Source organism: Schistocerca gregaria, chromosome 7 (genome assembly GCF_023897955.1).
Source record: "Schistocerca gregaria isolate iqSchGreg1 chromosome 7, iqSchGreg1.2, whole genome shotgun sequence".
Classification (NCBI taxonomy): Eukaryota; Metazoa; Arthropoda; class Insecta; order Orthoptera; family Acrididae; genus Schistocerca; species Schistocerca gregaria.
The window spans coordinates 116,408,960-116,432,347 of record NC_064926.1 but is presented as its reverse complement, the minus strand read 5'-3'; the positions used below and the strand labels follow the sequence as shown (position 1 = coordinate 116,432,347).

The 23,388-nt window shown below is 42.2% G+C and overlaps 3 protein-coding genes across 8 annotated transcripts in view; 2 read left to right on the top strand and 1 right to left on the bottom strand.

The window, feature by feature from the left end:
- Positions 1 to 18,001, top strand: part of LOC126282253 (uncharacterized) — a 29,950-nt gene extending 11,949 nt beyond the window's left edge. Inside the window, exons 1-2 of one of the 2 annotated variants that reach the window (XM_049981851.1) lie at positions 15,182 to 15,419; positions 17,763 to 18,001. In XM_049981851.1, the coding sequence (XP_049837808.1) occupies positions 15,230 to 15,419; positions 17,763 to 17,887 (315 nt within the window). In that variant the 5' untranslated portion in view covers positions 15,182 to 15,229 and the 3' untranslated portion in view covers positions 17,888 to 18,001. Of the gene's footprint in view, positions 1 to 15,181; positions 15,420 to 17,762 lie in introns of those variants that run through there. The other variant, XM_049981850.1, reaches the window with a different exon arrangement.
- Positions 1 to 23,388, bottom strand: part of LOC126282247 (uncharacterized) — a 362,102-nt gene that overhangs the window by 37,244 nt on the left and 301,470 nt on the right. The gene's annotated exons all lie outside the window — the stretch shown is intronic.
- LOC126282243 (trigger factor-like) overlaps positions 1 to 23,388 on the top strand; it is a 141,659-nt gene that overhangs the window by 95,285 nt on the left and 22,986 nt on the right. The window lies entirely within an intron of this gene.

Here is a 23,388-nt window from a genome sequence, read left to right as displayed (position 1 = left end):
GGCGAGATGGTGTGCATGTCACTCAAAGATGTGGAGGGACTTACAGAATTAGAGGGGAGGGAGATATCTATGCAGGACTGGCATAACAGAGGATGGGACAGATTAAGCATTTGTACCTGTGGAGGATGGTATAGGTGTGAAACCGCCATGTCCAGCTAGAGAGGAGTTTGAGGAGTCGGAGGCAGTTGTGGGTTTTGGATTGGATGCAACAGAGATGAGGGATCCAGGTGAATTGACGGTCAATATTGAGGCCAAACTAAGTGTGGGTGGGGGAAAGGAGGACAGGACGGGTGGAGATAGTAAGGGAGAAATCCAGGAGCCGGAAGGAGCGAGTGGTACGACTTTCTGTGATTGCCTGGGTCTAGGAAGGATTGATTTTCAGGAGGCACTGGTTACACCTTGCAGCAAAAGGTCAAGGTGATTCTGGAGAAGGCGTTGGGACGTTTGGAGGGTAGGGGCGAGGGCGAGGAATGCGGTGTCATTGCCATACTGCATGAGGTGTACTGGAGGGTGGTTTGGTACAGGAGGTAGCATGATCATTGTACGTGAGGTAGCATTGGCAGTGGTAGGGTTGGAACTGGGGAACAGGAGGGATCCACCTTATGATGGCAATTGTATATGAGGGCTCCCTCGGTGAGGAGGCGGTCAATGGAGGAGGAGGATTCAGTGAAAATCCACATACGTTGGCCCAGCATCATTAAAGATGCGACGGGCTAAGTGGATTTCAATGTTGGGCTGGGAGTTGAGTTCCGCCAACACCTCAGCCTCTGTAACCACAGGGATATGCTTTGTGATCACAGGGGTGAAGGTTGGCGGACGTCAGAGAGGTTGATACTGACAGGGAGAGGATGGGGTGTTGTAGGCTGTGAGAGTAACACCTTGGTCAAATTGGATCTATGGGATGGAGAAAGGAGACGGTTGTGGAAGGAAGCATTGGTCGATTTAATGAGGACTGAGTCATTGAGAGGAATAAGAAGGGAGACGTGGGCACTGGTGTAGTATTTACTTGTGGCCAGGGAGAGGGTGTGGGCATCAAGGCATTGAGGGTCAGGATTGGAGAGGACAAAGTTGTGGGTGGCAGGAATGGCAGGGGTGGCGGTCGAGGTCAGGTCCATGGGGCTGGGTGGGTCACTGGGGTTTTCTTTGAGGAGATTTCAGGGGAAGGGTGAACACTAGTGCGCTTGGAAGGTTTCATGGTCACGAAAGGGTGGGGAGGGGGCTGGGGGATGGGTTGCAGGGGGGGATGGCGTGGGGATGTACCCCCTCCCTCTAGTGTGGGTGGCACAGAGAGTGTGGCGAGCCGAAATCTGTGATGGCTTAAAGCCTGTCGGAGGTGGTGCAGGAAGCGGTGGAATGTCTGCAAATGTCGATGGGGCGGCAGTGACAAGGGAGGGACAGTTGTGGGTAGTTATAGCCGAAATACAGCCGAAAATGGCGCAGGAGTGGGGTGGACAGGGAGGAAAGGAAGGATGGGAATGTGGGTGGAGGATAAGCACCATGTGATGGTGGTTGGAGCAGCGGAGAGAGAGCAGAAAGCCCATTCCCGCCACTGCCTACTGAAACCTGTCTGGCCGGACATGGTGATTGCATCCTTCTACCATCCTCCACACCTACAAATCTCTCATCCGTCCTATCCTCTGCTATTCCAGCATTGCCTGGATCTCCACATCCACCCCCTTTTACAAGGCCCTCCAAATCCTCAAATCCTCCAACGCAATGTGCTCTGCCTTGCTTTCTGTATCCGCCTTCCTGCCCCCACACGGCTCCTGCATGGACTCATCCCCTTCCCCCACATCCTTTACATTGTCTGCAGGCTTGATTTCCCCCCCCCCCCCACCTGCTGGATTACTCCTTCCTCTTAACCCCCAATGCGTTGCCGCGCCTCTATCGCTGTTCTCTCCCTCTCTCCCCCTCCACACCCTCCATCTCCTTCATCAAGGCAATTTCCAGCGCCTCCCCCTCATGGATCTGAACTTCAATGTGACATCTACCCTTCCTTCCAACTATAACCTGGCCTTGTTCCCTACCTCCTCAGGGCCCCCTTTTTCCTCTCTCCTCCTTCTCCCAGAGCAGGTTTCCCTCCTTCCCCCCTGGAAACCCTGTACCCCATCCTTCCCACATCCCTCCCTACCTGACCCTCTTCGATGCGCCACCGACCATCTGGCCTCCTCTCTTCCCCTCCCTCCGTCCCTCCCTTCTTCCGATCTACCTCATCTCCTTGCGCCTGGCAGATCCTCCATTTTCATCATCGTCAGTGTGCCACATCATTGTTATGTTTAGTGCTGTTTCTCCTGTGCGTCGAAAGGTGTGATTTTAATTGTTTGCTGGCCTTGTACTTAGTGTCACTGTCAGTGTTTGTTATGTACTACGCCATCGGGAAAATCAGGAATACAGAAATACAAGTCACTGAGGAATGAAATAAACAGGAAGTGCAAGGATGCTAAGACGAAATGGCCGCAGGAAAAATGTGGAGACATCGAAAAAGATATGATTGTCGGAAGGACAGGCTCAGCATACAGGAAAGTCAAAACAGCCTTTGGAGACATTAAAAGCAACGGTGGTAACATTAAGAGTGCAACGGGAATTCCACTGTAAAATGCAGAGGAGAGAGCAGATAGGTGGAAAGAATACATTGAAAGCCTCTATGAGGGTGAAGATTTGTCTGATGTGATAGAAGAAGAAACAGGAGTCGATTTAGAAGAGATAGGGGATCCAGTATTAGAATCGGAATTTAAAAGAGCTTTGGAGGACTTACGGTCAAATAAGGCAGAAGGGATAGATAACATTCCATCAGAATTTCTAAAATCATTAGGGGAAGTGGCAACAAAACAACTATTCACGTTGGTGTATAGAATATATGAGTGTGGCGACATACCATCAGACTTTCGGAAAAGCATCATCCACACAATTCCGAAGACGGCAAGAGCTGACAAGTGCGAGAATTATCGCACAATCAGCTTAACAGCTCATGCATCGAAGCTGCTTACAAGAATAATATACAGAAGAATGGAAAAGAAAATTGAGAATGCGCTAGGTGACGATCAGTTTGGCTTTAGGAAAAGTAAAGGCACGAAAGAGGCAGTTCTGAGGTTACGGCTAATAATGCAAGCAAGGCTGAAGAAAAATCAAGACATGTTCATAGGATTTGTCGATCTGGAAAAAGCGTTCGACGATATAAAATGGTGCAAGCTGTTCGAGATTCTGAAAAAAGTAGGGGTAAGCTATAGGGAGAGACGGGTCATATACAATATGTACAACAACCAAGAGGGAATAATTAGAGTGGACGATCAAGAACGAAGTGCTCATATTAAGAAGGGTGTAAGACAAGGCTGTAGCCTTTCGCCCCTGCTCTTCAATCTGTACATCGAGGAAGCAATGATGGAAATAAAAGAAAGGTTCAGGAGTGGAATTAAAATACAAGGTGAAAGGATATCAATGATACGATTCGCTGATGACATTGCTATCCTGAGTGAAAGCGAAGAAGAATTAAATGATCCGCTGAACTGAATGAACCGTCTAATGAGTACACAGTATGGTATGAGAGTAAATCGCAGAAAGACGAAGGTAATGAGAGGTAGTAGAAATGAGAACAGCGAGAAACTTAACATCAGGATTGATGGTCACGAAGTGAATGAAGTTAAGGAATTCTGCTACCTACGCAGTAAAATAAACATGGACGGACGGAGCAAGGAGGACATCAAAAGCAGATTCGCTATGGCAAAAAAGGCATTTCTGGCCAAGAGAAGCCTACTAACATCAAATATCAGTCATAATTTGAGGAAGAAATTTCTGAGGATGTACGTCTGGAGTACAGCACTCTATGGTAGTGAAACATGGACCGTGGGAAAGCCGGAACAGAAGAGAATCTAAGCATTTGAGATGTGGTGCTATAGACGAATGTTAAAAATTAGGTGAACTGATAAGGTAAGGAATGAGGAGGTTCTACCCAGAATCGGAAGGAAAGGAATATGTGGAAAACACTGATAAGGAGAAGGGACAGAATGATAGGACATCTGCTAAGACATGAGGGAATGACTTCCATGGTACTAGAGGGAGCTGTAGAGGGCAAAAACTGTAGAGGAAGACAGAAATTGGAATACGTCAAGCAAATAATTGAGGACGTAGTTTGTAAGTGCTACTCTGAGATGAAGAGGTTAGTACATGGGAGGAATTCGTGGCGGGCCACATCAAACCAGTTAGTAGACTGATGACCCAAAAAAAAAGAAAACGCCATCCGTCGCTACTTCTATGCTCCGGTCATACTGTCCCTTGTGTTCTTTTAATTGTCCCAGTGTGTGGTTTTCTGTGTGCGCTACTTTTTTACGGATTTTATCTCCATTTTACAGTCGCATTTTTTTTGTTTATTGTCTTCCATGATGTTCCCCCTTCTTTATATCCATGTTCACCATGTTTTCTCCTTTGTATATTTTTAAATGTCTTCTATTGTTTGTTCTATGTCTTTCGGCTGGAGAGCAGCGCATATGCTGTTGCCAGCCCGCCCCGATGGAGAATTGAAATACAATAAAAGAAAAGAAAAAGCCACCTCTGATTTTCCCAAATACCAATATTCAGGTGTCGCCGGCGGTCGATGCACCGGTCGACAACGGTTCTTACATACTGGCCCACGTACTTCTTGCCGCATTCGCAAGGAATACTACAAATTTTCGACACCATTAAGCTGAGACCGTCTTTGACTGGCCTCAACATTTCCTTAATTTTCCTACGTGGTCGGAAATCTGGTTTTATTCCTTGCCACTTTAGGACTCTGCCTATCTTTCTTGTTGTAGCACCTCGAAATGGTAGCCGCGCTATGTGTTGGTCATCTTCTCTTCTATAGACGGCATCGTGTCTTACTTTCTCGGACAGTACTGATTTAATTTCACCGGCAGCATAACCAATTCCCTTGAAAACAGTCGTGTAATGGTTAATCTCCGGACCGAGGTGGTCCTTGTCGGAAATAGTCCGGCTCCGTGTACTAAAGTATTCAGCATAGCTCTCTTCTGAGACGGACGATGGAAGCTGTGGCTATGCAGATATAAGTCTGTACACAGAATGGCCCAGGCGTCCATAAGGTTTTCGCTCCACCAACACATCTACAGAAGGTAACTTCCCTTCCTTCAACCACCTCCATTGTAAATTTTATGTTTTGATGTACACAATTTAAAGGTTCAACGTAACTGTAGAAGCATGATGGGCGGAGTTGAGGACTACTCAAGGCTCGTTCTTCGAAGTCCTCCATGAAAACATTCGTTATTGCTGCCGAAACCGCGGCTATTCCAGCCGCCATTTCATAATAATTTCCACTGTATAAAAAATAAGTGCTCGTCAAGGTATGCCGATACAACTTCAAAATTTCTGAGGAAAAATGAGCAGCCAACAGGTGTAATGTGTCATCCAGAGGTACATTGGTGAACCAGAGAAAGCACGTCGAGGCTGAGCGTGATATCATATGGGACTGTCTTCATCTGTTTTATGATATCAACAAATATTTTTGAATTCTTAATATTCTGTGGGCAGTGACCAACTATAAGCGCCAACAATTTAGTCAAGTGTTTTGCAAGTCTGTACTTTGGAGAGCCAATAGCGCTAACAATCAGGTCTCAACCTTTGGCAAACCGTACAATCTTGGTGGCTTGGGTGCTCTCGGCCGTAAGTTCTTCCCCAGTTCGTCGGAGAGGCCAGAGTTTTTTAGTAGCACCCTGGTCTTCCTGCTGAGCGCCGATGTGGGATCCCATCTGAGAATGCTCCAGTAACAATCCAACTTCCTTGTGGTAGTCTGGAGCATTGAGGATTACCGTGACGTTCCCCTTGACAGCCGGTAAAGCAACTAGATCTTAATCCTTCTGCAACAATTTCAGTACTTGTATCTCCTCTCTGCTGATGTTTGACTTAGGCGACTTGGATGTCGCTAAAATCCGGCATAACAAGAGTACAATAAATGTAAATTCATTATCGCTGGGCGTGCGAGCAGTCACGAGGGGACGATTGTAGTCATTGGTTGTGTGTATTCGCCGGTGTTACTATGCAAAGGGCGGAGGTAAAAAGTCTGTTTGGAAAGTGCAGAGCAGTGAACACTGAAATACTCGTTTTGGCGAATGTTGAATATGGGTAAGCTCTGTGTATGGCATTTATTGGGCACAGTACAAATACAACAATAGTAATCAAATAAGATCAAGAGTGCTATGTGCTCCTGTTATTGGATATGGCATGGCAGGATCCACCTGTGCCCTATTTTAACGCTAAATGAAGGCGCACGACAGACCAACGGCATCATAAAGTGAAGTAATATCTAGGCTGACCAGCGGAATCGTAAATTGATTGCTGCAATAACATTTCTTTCGTGCATTTTGTCACGTAAATATTTTTCCTAAGTCGTTATCCAAGTAGTATCCCTCTGTAACATCAACAGTTTTTTCTAGTTGGTAGTTGATAGATTAGTATTGATCGGCCCTGGATAAAACACGGTGAAGTCCGTAGAGCGATGATACTGTTATTAGGTAAAGACGACGTTACAGAAAACATTGCTGAACGGAAATCTCGACGTGTGTGTGATATTTACTGCACCAATTGCGACCAGCATTAGGCTACTCGTCGTAATTAACTCGTTTATATTCGATGGTATAACAGTTGCTACAAAATATTAATGATATGCTCAATTTAGTTCCAGGGACACCAACCTCCCCATAATTTGGTTGTAATTTCTAATCTCTAGTAAGTCATAACGTTGCGATTGCTTCCTAGCGTCAAAGAGTTTCTATATATGGCTCGTGCACTTCAGTTCAATATTGTCGCAGCAGGCAAAATATCACAGTTATGTCTCTAAACAATTTTTCTTTCCCATGTGGTGGAGGTGGTGCTGGGGGGAGGGGGAAATTAATAACTTATCTGCCTTAAAACTATTGCCAAGTTCCAGAGTCCATTTGCAATTACGAATGAAGTTAATTGTCTATCACTGTTCAATGCCTAACTAGAGCTGAGTTCGAGTTATCTAATTAAAAAGTTCACTTCAGTCTAATATTAGGTAGTCCTCCATCTAAACGATGTTATAGTTTAAGTCAATGTTTCGTTTCACTGTGTCATAGTAGATGGAAATTCTCAATCCTCAAAAAACAATCTAACTACGCCTATATATACGAGTATTCAAACAAGTCAGATCGGCTTCGGCTAACTCTCGTAACGTAGTTGCAACGGATCTAATTTTCCTTAGCCATTACTCACAATTCTCAAAGAGTACTAAGTATTCTTTGAGATCGTTGGTTTTATTCTGCTAGTTTTACTAATAATGATTTTGAGATTTACTATGATTTTGAGTTTGTGTTTACTGAGATTCTATCTTTCTTTTGTAAGTTGATAAACTACTAAGTATAAGGTTCTTGTTTCAGTTACTGGTTATTATCCAAATAATAGTGTTAAATGGAACTTCGGTTACTTGTTCACTTTTCATGGAGTTTGGTTCTTTCTATGCGGAGACTTCTGGGGTTTTGGTTGCTATTTTTTTCTTTTTTCGTCCGAGGAAGTGGTATTACAACCGGCCCCCCAGGCGATTATCAGTGCATTCCCTTTTGCATACACAAGAGGGTGCTATGATTATCGGACAAGTATTGGTACTGGTTACTTCCTCATGGCTCAACACGTTATATGTCATAACAGAACAATATTTGCAATATTTTTTTTTAAATATGGGCCTAACAATATTGCCCTCTTATATTTTCACCTTTGCTAAACTAATAATTAAATATTTCACCACTAATATTACAAATGCCTAAGACATTCGCCTGTTTAAAAGTTTCACACTTAAGTATTTCAAGCATAAAGTATTATAGAACTATTATTAAATATTGTCATTATGCACCATCACATAATTTACAATTGGACTCATTTCATTGTCATGTCTATCAATTGCATCTGAAAATTAACTTCATTACATCATAATCATTACAAAATATTAAGGTTTCTAATTCTGGTTTTTCTTCATGCCGACAACCGGAGAGTGTGAAGACATGGCGTCTTGAACCATGGTCTGCTAGTGCATCTGTTCATACTATTATTACTCTAAACGTATCCTCCCAGTTCCTATGGAAATGATACTTAGGTGGATGGCGAATGTCTCTGGAGTCTCAATTAATAGCCGGACGCAGTGACCGAGCCGTTCTAGTCGATTCAGTCCGGAACCACCCGGCAGCTATGGTCGCAGGTTTGAGTCCTGCCTCGGGCATGGATGTTTGTGATGTACTTAGATTAGTTAGGTTTAAGTAGTTCTAAGTCTAGGGAACTGACAACCTCCGATGTTAAGTCCCATAGTGCTCAGAGTCATTTGACCATCTCAATTAATACTTGTTTTGCTGGACAGTTACTATCTACCTATAGGCGCCTGCTTATTGATCTATTTCACAGTTTATGTTGCACTCGCCAGGGGTCAATCGAAATTGTGAAGTACATGTCCACTTATTTGTACACATTTAGTATTCTCAGGTAATTACGTTTCGCGTAAGTACCATAACACTTAAAAGCAAAACAGTTATCCACAACCCACACAGCCAGCAATAAAAACTATCTTTGTGAAGTAAACTGATGTTCTAATTACTTCCCAGTTTGGTTCTTTGTGAGAGATACATTTTTTCTCCACATCAGTTTTATAATAATTTTACTGAACGAAGACAGAACTAAGAATTGGCATGCTGCAGTTTACACACATTACTCAGACTATTCTCACATATTTAGACCGGAAAGTACTTACATCGCATGTAATAGCCTGATTTGTATGACGGGAGGCAGATTATTGTCAGCACCATACAAGAAAGAGTCGACATATTTTTCTGGGTGCTACACCAGTAAGATTATATCATGGTCAGAAAGAGACTCCAAAATCAGACAACCGATTGTAAGGCGTACCCAGGAGCAGATATAGACTCATATCGCAATATAGTAGTGATGAAGAGTAGGCTGAAGTTAAGGACGTTAGTCAGAAAGAATCAATACGCAAAGAAGTGGGATATGGAACTACTAAAGATTGACGAAATACGGCTGAAGTTTTCTAAGGCTCTAGATAAAGCATTGATACGGCAATAAGGAATAGCTCAGTAGGCAGTACAGTTGAAGAGGAATGGACATCTCTAAGAAGTACCATCACAGAATTTTGGAAGGAAAACATAGGTACAAAGAAGGTAACTACGACGAAACCCTGGATAACAGAAGAAATACTTCTATTGGTCAATGAAAGGAGGAAGTAGAAAAATGTAGTAGAGAAATACAAGTCCCTGAGGAATGAAATAAATAGGAAATGCAGTGAAGCTAAGACGAAATGGCACCAGGAAAAATGTGTGGATATCTAAAAAGAAATGATTGTAGGAAGGACAGACTCAGCATACAGGAAAGTCAAAACAACCTTCGATGACATTAAAAGCAAGGGTGATAAAATTAAGAGTGGAATTGAAATTCCACTGTTAAAATCAGAGGAGAGAGCGGATCGGTGGAAATAATACACTGAATGCCTCTATGAGGGGAATGATTTGTCTGATGTGGCATAAGAAGAAACAGGAGTCGATTTAGAAGACACAGGGGATCCAGTACTGGAATAAGAATTTAACAGAGCTTTGGAGTACTTAAGACCAAATAAAGCAGTACGGATAGATAACATTCCGTCATAAATTCTGAAATCATTGTGGGAAGTGACAACAAAACGACTGTTCACGTTGGTGTGTAGAATGTATGATTCTGGCGTCATACCGTCTGACTTTCGGTAAAATATCATCCACACAGATCCGGAGAGGGCAAGAGCTAAGAAGGGTGAGAATTACATCATAATCATCTTAACAACTGATGCATCCAAATTGCTGACAAGAATAATATACAGAACAATGGAAAGGAAAATTGAGGATGCGCTGGATGACGATTAGTTTGCCTTTAGGAAAGGTAAAGGCGCGAGAGCGGCAATTCTGACCTTGCGGGAGATATGGCTCATATACAATATATACAACAGACAAGAGGGAATAATAAGAATGGGCGACCAAGATCGAAGTGCTCGTATGAGAAAGGATGTAAGACAAGGTTGTGCCGTTCGCCCCTCCTGTTCAATCTGTACATCGAGGAAGCAATGATGGAAATAAAAGAAAGGCTCAGGAGGATAATTATAATTCAAGATGAAAGGATATCAATGATATGATTTGCTGATGATATTGCTACCTTGAGTGAAAGTGAAGAAGAATTGCATGGTCTGCTGAACGGAATGAACAGTCTACTGAGTATAGAGTAATGATTGAGAGTATATCGAAGAAAGACGAAGGTAATGAGAAGTAATAGAAATGAGAACAGCGAGAAACGTAACATCAGGACTGATCGTCAGGAAGCAGATGAAGTTAAGGATTTCTGCTACATAGGCATTAAAATAACCAATGACGAACAGAGCAAGGAAGATATCATAAGCAGAATAGCAATGGCAAAAAGGGCATTCCTTGCCAAGAGGAGTCTACTAACATCAAATGTCGGTCTTAATATGAGAAAGAAATTTCTGAGAATGTACGTCTGGGTACAGTATTGTATGGTAGTGAAACGTGGACTGAGGGAAGACCGGAACAGAAGAGAATCGAAGCATTTGAGATGTGGTGCTACAGACGAACGTTGAAAATTAGGTGAACTGATAAGGTAAGGAATGAGGAGCTTCTGCGCAGAATCGGATAGGGAAGGAATACGTGAAAAACACTGATAAGGAGAAGGGACAGGATGATAGGACATCTGTTAAGACATGAGAGAATGACTTCCATGGTTCCAGAGGGAGCTGTAGAAGGCAAAAACTGTAGAGGAAGACAAAAATGAGAATACATCCAGCAAATAACTGAGGACGTAGGTTGCAAGTGCTACTCTGAGATGAAGAGGTTAGCACAGGAGTGGAATTGGTGGAGGGCCATATCAAACCATTCAGCAGACTGATGACCAAAAAAAGAAAAAAACACCACAATACTTGCCGAACACACACTAACAACATTTATGACTTATTTTTTTAATGGGACAGACAAGAGGGATCCTGCTTTACAGCGTCTATTACGAAGCGCTGGGGCCCACAGTGCTCCACAATGTCGCCTGGTCGTGGGACGGATTTCGCTAACTGGCTCATTTAGGCGGTACAATTGCGACATGTATTTGGTATTGCACATCATTGTTGGTTTCCTTGGTAGTGAAGATATCATTATAATTGCTGTTTCCAATGGTTTTAACGCTTAATGTTGCCACTGCGATTAAAATACTGATGTAAATCAGATGTATTGCACCTATAGATGGCAAGAACTGCAGCCAATATGTTTGCCAGAATGGAGTGGAATTGAGTGCCGCAGTATGGCCAACTGTACTATTGAGAGGTTCATGACAATGTTCACAGTTGTGCAGCTGTCTTCCTTCATGGCCATTACAAGTAGTGGGAACAGCTAGATGTTACCCACGCTTGAATGTGCTGACGATGCCACGTTGTTTCGGCTGATGTTGCATGGAAGGCACGAGCTCAACGACCCACATCACTCTTCACTAGTAGCTGTCTGGTCGGTGTTGTCCGTTCTGCCACTGGAGGGAAGCTGCATGGCTAGTACGTTAATAGGGCGATCTCTATGGTGTCATATACGGTGTTCCCAAAAGCTGTGTATAAGGTGGCCAGAGTCATGAAGTGTCCCGTTATGGCCTTTTTGCGAGAGGATAGCCAGCGATGTCAGTGTCTGCCAGGAGAAACAGATCGGCAGGAGGCATTTACTGTGCTCCCAGTGCTGATGGAAGTTTGGCAGCTTACTATGTGTCATCAATTAGTGCTACAGGGGTCTTATGGCAGAAGTACCCTAACATTCACTTCCGTGAAGGGATAGGCGAGGTGGCAGCTGCCCTCAGCGGCCAAGGCCTTCAGACCAAGCAAGCTGTTGCATCGTGGGTCGAAGTTATCTACGTGGGCTGCAGATAGTGCTACGGGTCCCGCATTTGGGCTCTTAGATCAATACTGGGATCTGAAATGTGAAAATGTGGGTATTTCCATCAATAAGTTTATGGCATGTCCGTTGTCATTTGAGAAGACTGAGTGATTTTGCTCTGTTTTTCTGGAACCATCAGAGCTCTGCACTGCGCCGTGGCGCCCCAGCTCATGTGATATGACCGAAACCAGTCACCTATTCTTGTAGCATACGTGGTACGATCAAGACTGGATTTTAAAAAGAATAATTTGGATTTCGGTTATGACATTCGATATGCCTGCCATCGTTGGCGATGATATGCTACTAACGAATAGCGAAATTCTGTATGAGCTGCTGAAGTGGCGGAACATCGGTGCTGCCAGTGACGTCCTGAATGGCGGTTTTCAGTACAGCAGTGGTTTTGGGATTATTCCAAAACCTTCTCTTACCGTCCGGTAGTCACTCTGCTATCACCGAATATCGCATTGATTATTCCGTGACCGGACATTACGCACCACCCAGTCAGGCCAGTTGAAGGTTAAGAGACTTATAGATCACAAAATGGGGATTCTCAGTCCCCTAAATGCCCCAATTTCGCTTATTGACGAACCCATCTAAATGAAGGTGGGCTTCGTCGCTAAACCAAATCATATTCGCACACTAACTCCCGTCATGTCACTGAGCAGTTTGAAGGTCCTAATGGAAACTGTTCACCTGTTCAGAAGAAGTGACGATTCTATTTCATGTAGTTCAATAATTTTTGAAATGGCTCTGAGCACTATGGGACTCAACTGCTGTGGTCATCAGTCCCCTAGAACGTAGAACTACTTAAACCTACCTAACCTAGGGACATCACACGCACCTATGCCCGAGGCAGGACTCGAACCTGCGACTGTAGCGGTCGTGCAGTTCCAGACTGTAGCGCCTAGAACCACGCGGCCACTCAGCCCGGCACCAATAATTGTCATCCTGTATGTATTGTATAGTAGTCTAAATTGGTTTCAGCTCTGATACCGACCAGGGAACACTTTAACAATTGCCTCATCAGCCTGAAATATTATGCTGTGGCGTAAAAGTCCCCTTTCCTTTAGAAAGTTTGCGTGGAATTTTGCTTTTGATGTTCTTGGAACAAAATATCACGATTTGTGGCTGTGACCAAAATACCTTACACACAGCGTCGCTGTCTATCCTCTTTGCCAATCAGCAACGCTATCACCCAGTGCTAAGAACTCTGTCTTAATCTACTGTTGTTACTATGCTTCTTCCTTGGTTGGCTGGTGTGTGCAGTATCTTGCAATCGAATTCACTGTACTTTAATGCCCCACTGTGTCCACCAACTGAACTGATCTGTCAATCCCAACAAACGCTTTTAGTGCGGCATGATCCATCACTACTTTGAACACTTGTCTATAGAGAAAAATTTGTATGTTACAAATACCATAGATAAGTGCTAACATGTCCATCTACATTGTGGAATAATTCCACTCTGCTCTAATCAAATGTCTGGATGCATGTTATTAGAGCAGTTTCACTAAGTTAAGGTAATAAATTATGTTTTAAATTAGTAGAGGAGATTATAAATTCATGGAATGTTGTACAACCGTGTACGAGATGAATCCGAGACAATATATATAATATAAATAAATAGAACTAATATACCACCAAGAAATGCTAAGAATAAAGTGTATGATAGTCAATAACTTTCCATTATTGTTCCCGTTATTAACCCAACCAGTAACGTTTGGAGAATAATGAAAAGTATTAGTGATATTGAGGGGACACGTTCAATGGATTGAATCTGGTAACATAATGTTATAGCTTTGAGAGGTTAAATCATATGCTTTGAGGCTGAGATCCATAGGATCAGGAAGACCAACAAAATTCGCAGCGTTTGACGAGATTGTACCAAGCACATCCCGAGCAATATTCCAGGAGCATTATTCTAAATGAAGGTTCGGTGTTACGCCACTAAATGAAATTAGAGGTGGATGTAGAAACTTTTGAAGTCTTTCCTGGATGCTACAAGCACGAGAGTTGAAACCAAGGCAGGTTTCTATGTAATATATACAGTGCAACACCAACAGAGAAGAACAACGGAAATGAAATTTCGCATAGTTACTTCTCCGATTTAACATTGCAACATGCCACCTTAATTAGATGACCAAGGTGCCAATGCAACAGGCTGACCTCACAGGGAAGTGAACATCATGTCATTCTGCCAACCACGTACAATGAAGTAACAATGTGTATATCGTATGCAACCAGACAGCTGCTTTCATAAATTTACACAGGCATCACAAGCAGTTTCTCAAGATTAGACTCATGGGCTGTTTATTTCATATCGCAATGTATGCATTAGTGTCCATGAAAGTCACAACCCATGCTGATGTTGATGGTGGTAGGTGAAGTGAAAGTTTTATTTTTATACCTGTCAGGAGGACGAAATGATGTGATTCTTTTAGAGTCACTCTATACACGAAAATCGTGAATAGTAATGAAATAAATCTGAAAGAATGGCTACTGCTAATACGTATGTGAACCCTTGTTAGAAGCAACCACCGTTGATAGTATTTGTCACAGTGGATGAAGCACTGAGAAAAAAAGTGAAAGAAAGTTCTTAACATGGAATGCAGTTATAGGGCACCAAACATCAGTACCGGGGCTCACAAGCCCATTCTCAAGTCGTAGCTAATAGTAAGAGTCTATAGATTATATAATAGAAACTTATAGCTCACAATTATCGGAACAAAACAAAAAATAGTATTAAGCATTGCCAAAATGGGATAACGAATTGTCACATAAATAATCAGAGAATGCACTGAATAACATTGGACAATTTCAGTTACATGTAGAACATAATAATGCAAAGTAACAACAACAAGAAGTACGTTAGTAGTACATGAATCGATTCTTTGTCCTTTTTTAATTAGTTATGAAAACGACTGATTACTCTTCTATATCCTTGTTCCTACAAAGGAAAGAGGTTTGTAATTCATGTCTATAAACTTTAAGATACATCAACTGTTTTTCTAGATTCTGCTGTATTTTTCAGCTGTAGTGCTTCCAATTTTGCTAGCGTCTTTTAGAACCTTGAGCTTCAAGTTTTACTACCGTGTCCAGCAGGATATTTCTGCCATTAAGATAGCACAACGATACGGCTAATCGCATATTTCGAAGTATGCCTCGAGTAGCTGTCCTTGCGTGCCACAATATGAGCGATAAGTGTCCGACGCGCCCTATAAGAGGAGGCCGGTGTGCACGGTTATGGCACTTGTAGCAAGGCCCTCAACTTAGAAGCCACTACAGCCATGAAGGTAGCCCTCGTCCTGCTGATCTCTGGCGTGTTGCTTGTAGCGTACTGCACGCCGCTGGCTGCTGCAGACGATGGAGACGAAGTGTTCGAAGATGACGACGAGACTGACAGCTTAGCAGACGAAGACGCTGACGACAGCGGTGCTGATGAAGGCCTAACTGTAGAGAGCAGGAAGGCAGTCAAAGGTAAGCAGCAGCTCAAGTTGACAGGCGGTGCACAGCTCTAACCATCAAGATTGCACTATTGGCTGCCCCAGGCAGGCGCTCTGACATTGTGAATGTCTGCAGGCAGCACAAGGGCAGCATTCACGTTGTGGTGATATTGCAGTTGTACGACTAGCACGGTTCTCAATAGGCTAAATATGGTGCTACATTCAGTCACATTTACCTTTAATATGGATATTATGGCCCATTAAAATAGTTACGCTCTCTAAGTATGGACGAATGTTGAAAGGGCATTAGGTTTACATTTGTGTCATATTGAGGGCTGTCTACTGATCACTATGATACCTCACTTCCATGTAGCTCAACAGCATAACATTTAGCGGAAAGTAAGACATTAGCACTAGTCGTCTATGTAGATTGGTACTAAATTTGCGCTGCAGATTTCTATGACAATTTCTTGCGGAAAATGTACCGATAATAACGAAAATCCACATACCATAAGCAATGAGAAAGAATGATTCTGTCTTCAGCCCAATAAGTAAGACATTATTAACAAACTAACAAGCATGCTCTCAGTGTTGAGTGCTGAGACATACACTGAACACTTATAACACAGCTGCACTTTTGAATATTTGGAATAACTGATGAGACATGTTCCTAATATGCGTATCGGATGGAAAAAGCATCGATTCTGAACAACAAATGAAATAAAAAAATGTAGACTCTGTTATAACCGAAATGTTATTGCTCTACTACTTCAATACAAAAATGGTTGAGAGAATTTTGACAGATACTAAATACAGCAAAGTGGTTAGCGAAATTTCAGGAAATGAAGTAACGTATTTTTTAGTTTACATTGTAATGTTTAATGTAAATGGTTGCCAGTTCATGGTGTGAGCGAAAAATGTTGTATAGTTGTTATTAACTTGCAAAAGTATTTACACAATAGCTACAACAAGCCAGTCAGGTGGGAATGGGCCCAACACATACGTGAGCTCAGACGCAAACTCGGAGTTAGCAAAATATGTTTTTCAGCATATTTCTTTCATTAAATAACCACAGATTAACTTTTGAATTAATCTGTTATGTATTTTAGAAATGTGAGCAGAAATTGTTGAACACACAAGGAATATAAATTTTCTCATAAACAATAATCTTTAAATACTTGATGGAATTACTTCTTCGTAATCACTGAATATTAATACTGGTTTGAAGTGATGATTTCGCTGTTATTTAACAATCAGACTGAATTATTTTTTAAATTTTGGTAATTTTCAGTTTTTTATACAAAGTACTAAAATTAAATTAGGTCAGCCGTTTTTGTCTTCTTGTATTCAATAGTGGCTCTCAGTTTTAATTAATAATGGCAGATAGGACTTTACTTGATAACTTCTCAAGTCTTAGTACTTGTAACTCAATGTTAACGTTAAGTTGGTAATTACTCACAAAATGAAACTACTACGTTGGCTAGCCTGGACACACTTCTAAATATGAAAGTTGTTCTTGCCTTAACTCAGTGAATGGCTGCTGGTGCTGCGAAAGATAATAAACGCCACAATGCATGGCAACAGGCTTGTCTTGTCCCTTTGCAATACACAGTTTATGGCCCTCAGCGCTCTTCTTTCGTATTAATTCCAATTCATGCTTTTTGCACTGTTTCCAGTTAGCACCATACTTACGCCTGGTCACAACTCATATTTCTTCCAGTTTGGTACTTTACGATGTGCTGCTGCCAGCCACTATGCTTGAGCACATGTGTGAGACTCTACTTCACTGCAGCATCTGTGCCCAGTGACAATCTTCCCTAATTCAAATTCATTCTCTGACAGCTCACTGTAGCAAACTGCCATGAGTGGACTAGCGTATTTGCTACGTGTTAGCACATAATTCCTTTCTAGATATTGCATTTAAATTGCATAATCATATTCACTGATAAGAATAAATTTACTAATTATGTCAAAATGCGTTACATTAAAATTTACTCCTGTTCTCACAATTACAACATTAATGGTCCGAAACTTTCTTGTGTGTTAGGCATTGTGTTGGTGTTTACACATCGTATCCACGTATGTTCCTTTCTGCATTGGTAGACGGTTTTTTGTTCCATGCCCACAGTTTTGCTTTCCACAGGGCTTAGTTCCCGTGTGAGTTACGTGATTAGAAATATAATTGCCAGAGTTTCACTAATGAAAACAAACTAACATTTATGTGTCAACCACTTCTTAAATACGAGTATAAAAAATGCACATAAAATTCAAGCTTAGTGTTTCCACCAGCTGTAGGCGGGCGTTGCTGTAATGACTACTGGAATTTTCTGGTGAGACTCTTTCTTGATCATCAAGTCTGTCCTTCATTGTTGAGCAGGTGCTCACGCCCGAGCCGGACACGCGAAACACGCGCGTGCAGGCAGCCGACACGCTGCGAGCAGAGCTGCAAACAGGCCCCACGCCAGGTCAGGCGCCGCCCGCAAAGCCGCCCACAGCGTGTAGCCGCCGCTGCTGAGGGGGCGCCACACCATGGAGGCGCAGTCTGGAGCAGCTCACACTGTCCTGTACTCTACACCGACACGGCAGAAATAAATCACTACTGCTCTTTCCAGCAAACATATGTGTTTATACGTTTCCTGTAATTTACACCTATGGTCACAAGCTTATTTCTTATCAGATTATGGGTTTCGGTCTTTAATGACTATCGTCAGACGTGCAGCAGAAATGGAAAAACATTAATACACTCTCAAATTGCCTACAGCTTAAGAACAATACATAGACCATAATGAAAAGTAGTACTGACAAAATATACATTTGTGCACTTTAAATATGAAGATGCATACCTGTTTCATAAAAACAAAGTCCTAGTGTACTGCAGCCACAGTGGCATCGTCAAATGATAAATGGAGAATCAGCACCAGCATCATCAAATACATGTAAATAACATCACATGCATGAGTCATGTCGTCAGTAGTACTACTGTTTAAAACAATCTGCCATACAATAGCCACAAGATGTTTGTGTTGTAACATCACCAGATGTCACTAATGTCACCATACACTAGTTTTCAATAACGAATTGAAACAGAGAAAATCAAAGGAGATACAATAGTCTGTAATAAGCTTAGAACGTATAAAAGGCATTACAGTAAAATAAGCAATAAAAAGAAGAACATGACAAAAGTAAGACTGTTAAAAAGAGGAAGAGTTAAGAAACAGTGGTTGACATGTGCTCTAGTGCGTGTGTTTATTACTCAGTACTTAGGAAATGTATGTTCTAGAACACACATAGTTGATAACTGCGAAGCGGATAATACTGCAAAAGTTCCAGAATTTTTGGAATTTGCTTCAGTTATAGACTGTTAATAATATACTCAAGTCTGCAATTTAATAACACCATTATTCCCCTTTTTCTAAGTCCTTATCGCACTTAAATGGCAGTTTTATGCTTTATAAATGCTTATCTACAATGTATAGTACTTTGTTTCATGTTGCAAAATGATACTAAATGAGCTGTTGGGAAAGGAATAAAAAGAGGAATTTATTACAATCTCACACTTAATGCTTTTGTAGTTACCACAAAATTTCCAAAGCTAAATATATAATTGCAGTGGAGTTCTTTGATGTACCATGCAAAGATGAAAGGAAAAATTAAATTCAAATTTTTGACTAATATAGCTATCATCAGAAGTAATCATTGAGAGATAATGAAGTAATAAATGTGACAGTTGATATCAGGGCAGGGGACAAACCGAGTTTAGGATACAGTATAGCAATATTATTTGTTTAGCAAAATTATAACTACACGCAGGCATAGCCATCCCGAATCAAACAGCTGGCACTGTTGTATATGCGCATTCTGAAATTGATGTGTGGCCCACCAGATTACAGTGGGTGGAGACAGTGCCTGAGGCAACGCCTGACATGAAAGAGTCAGATACATCCCACTGCACAACGCATTAAAGAACAACAAACTGACAATCAAGTATGATGGTACTTGTCAAGCCACCAACCTTTATGAATCATCAATATTGGACATTAAATGTTTCAATTAATCAACCAGAGAAGGAAAAGCTTTTTCTTCAATATATCGCAACACTTCTAATTGTTGCGGTTCGTAGGATCAATATAATTTCAAGAAAGTGAAAGTTAATGGAAAAACTATCCCACACTTATTATGTAACGACAATCAGAGCAGTAATAATTAAACACATAAGAACATTTCACAGAGGGAACAGGGTGACTAAGGAACCAAGTAGAGTAAATATTACCAATTTGCTGTAAGGTGAAGCAGACAGCTTTAAAGTCTTACAATTGTTATAATATGTATTAAAGCCAGTTCAAGAATTAATGACAAATTACTAGTAGTTAGAACTACTCCTGTCATCATATAAGAACACTTCAAATACTGCTTGCGTTGCAGAACGATTTGCAACCCGTTTGGAAGGCACAACCGTTAACACTGGCCTCATCGACCGGCACACCCATCTGGTGTAAGTTCATGTAGCACATAGAAAGATCAGAACTTGGTCACTAGTGAACCAGAAGAGTAAGAGAGTGTAATTACAACACAGTACAGTTTCTACCAGGAAATGGGCCAACAACAGCTCAGTAGCTCAGGGGAGAGATCGTCTGGCAGCAAACAGCTCATTCGCAAGAAATGGTGGAGTTGGCAGCAGTGAGGAGGGTGCACAATGCCACATGATACAACATGGCGTCAGCCAGGCATAAAACCCCCACAGAAAGCAACGACTCCCACTGCAATCACGGGCAACACCACTCAACAAGTGTTTCTTGTGCCATGCAGTTCCATTCAACTGTGCTGCCCCTCTGCATTGTGCAAAGCCAAAGGCGACGCTGCAGTAATCCAGTGCTGATTGCAAACCCTGACTGTAATAGCTTCACCATTATTGGCACACTGGTGTACTGCACTATTCCAGTCGTTCCAACAACTCTCTGTCAAACTTTGCCGTAAACCAGCCGTTCTCATGACCATTGTAGCCCGATACATTAAAACTTTGCACAGCCAGTCATACTACAACAAAGGGAAGCCAAATGGAAGAGTCAACACACAGCCAGCACAACAGCTCTAACTCCCACATAAAGATGTTTCTGTCTGTCCATTGCCCATTTTTTGCATCCCTCATCACGAAGGGTATAGAAGCGGGGGCCTCTCACTTACCATATAATGTCTGAGAATCTTGGGCAACATTTCCTGCTGCCCATTCCAGGAGCAGATCCTTGAGCTGCCATGAAATGGTCACTTAAGATTTTAATGAGTGGTCTTATGAGCGGTATCGAAGGCAAAACACAGACAATTTGGCAACATGTTCATTCACCTCTGGGGTCTTGTATGGTAAGCAGGGGGGGATGATTTCATGTTATGGCTTATTTTATCAGTAGAATATGGCCTTAGATACTAAGAAGTCTTGGTAATACGTATTATTCCTTGTCTAAACACAACTACTTGAACTCTTTAGACGTGAAGGCTGATACTAACTAAAGTTTTCAGTGTCCAAAACGAACGAAAATTTTCTCAAGATGCTGAATATTAATAGCCACAGGGATCAACGGGACAAAGTTAGTGAACGTGTCGATTATGACGAAGGCAAAAAGGTTTCCGCTTTGGGAATGGGGCAAGGAGCCCAGGTAATCAATACATGATTTATCGATTCGTTGAAACTCGTACTCAGCGACCAGTTTCTGAATGTCCCAGTCCAGATGAAACCACAGGTGACCTCCACACGAAGACTGATCTCCATAGTACACATAACTTGGATCCCTCAACCACCCTGGAACCGAAACACAAGAAATCCTTCTGCAGGGAATGTTGGGACTCCTGTGTTGCTGCGTGTTAACCCGTGTCACCTCACTCACATCACCCACTTGATACATTTGGTTCAACGCTTTGGCATTTTGGTTTTGCCACATAGCAAACATCGAACTACAACTTATAGATCATTACCGCCTACTGTGTTATTTGGCCCGTGTACCTCGTCTTAACGAACATCCAGCTCTGCGCCTGGCTATCGATTTCCAGTCGACATCAACGATGTTCCAGATTTAAGTCATATATCTCTAGTGTGAAAGAAGCCGCTAGTGATTATTATTTGTACGCTGAGCATCTCGTTTCAGCTTGTGACAACGTCAGTGATGTGAATACAATTGGCCTTCCGTCTCCACCATTATCAGTAATAGGAGAACTGCACCCCAAACATCGGAAGTGTTGGTTCGAACGATAAACGGGCAATCAAATCACGGATCCCTGACATTAGTGCATTGCTTGGAGTCATTTTAGTGCTTCAGAGGCAACTTATTGAGGTTCAACACATACAAATGTCGTACTCATAGTAGAGCTGCTATCTGTGTGAAATTCAGCATGAAATTCAGAAGGAAATTCACTGTTCCAACAAAACTGATGGTGGCCGTCTTGTCTTTTGGGACTGGAATGAATTAAGTCGTTCAAGCCGTTGTCCAGGGGTCCCAGATTTCATATTTAGTTCTAGGTGAAGGTTACTTTGTTGGATTTAACAGTCATACCCGCTTCCTTGAGGGAGTAGAACACCTGGCGGGCGGATGTGGTCTACATGCTCCGCAGAACTGGCGTTGTTAATAGACATGAATTTAGAGTCCTCCAGAAGGAATCCAATAGACGCCATTAGACTGCTGCTCCTCTGGCCAGTCCAAAGATGACACTATTAAACTCCGAAAGGTTGTAGGCGGTACACATCGTCGTTAAAGGCTTAGGACCTCCTGGTAAAAGTATCTTATAGTAGGTCTAGTTTAAATCCTGAACTGCAACAAGCTTGGCACCCGGGAATCGCGTAAACCAGTTGCATTATTCCGTAGGTGTGATAGACTCCACAACATTATGATTTATCGCCTGGTTATAAGCTATGAGTCTAAACCCTATACCATGAGGCTTAGCAACTAGAAATATAGACTCTGTGTAAGGTGAGGCGAAGGATAGATGACACCATCAGGAAATAAATATTTTATTATTTTACGCAAATATTGCATTTGAATAGTTGACAACCAGTAGGGAGCCTGATGCACTCAGACGAGCTGGTTCCGGTATTCAACTTTAGTAGTTACTCGCATTCTATTAATCATCACATCCGGAAATGAGCCCACCACTCGCTGATTGACTTTTGGTTAAGTGACAACAACCCTTGCCTGCCCTTCTCTCGCTCTATATACCTTCGTGCCAATGCTGTGGGTACAAAACTTAATACTCTCCTCTGACCTGTATTTAATATACGATGACGACACACATAAGCAACCAAACACTGTGTCAATAGCAAAAATTCACAATCCAGATGGAATTCAGAACGAAATTTTTAACAACGAAGCGCACAGGTGGCCACTAGAAATTCTGGAGTCTCAGTCAGATTCAAGCCTGACCAACGACCTTGAGTGTTTGTCCTTCAACCACATGACTCACCCAACTCAACACACTTAGCTCTGGGAACAAAGTCAATTATTTATACAGTGTATACCAGATGTAGTTCAGGAGGGGACGCTAATCCAGAAGAGCACATACATGTTCAGTTCCTAAAAATGCATGCACACAAGGTAGTCGCCCAACTTAGATGGTGCACGGGTGGAAGCATTCTGCATTTTGCAGGATATGCGCCTTGCGTCTGGCGTCAGCCGTTCATCCACATACCCTAGTAACAGGATGTGACTGACCAGCTCTGACTTCACACATGTTATTTACAATGCCCAGGTTATCGCTCAGATTTAGTTCCGTCATTCATGGTCTCTATAAAGAAAATTCACGAATTCCAGCCAAACGTTTGTCTATATCGATATTGCTCACAGGTTTTTCATCAAACAATTTTCTGGACTGGTCCCATGCTCCCATACCCTCCAAAATAATGGCATCACCAGTTCTTTAGAGATCGCAACACACAATGGTGAAATGCAAAAATGCGTTGCATTAACATAATGAGACAAATGATTGTCCTTTCCTTGTACCCAGTATACATGTTGGTCTAGCAA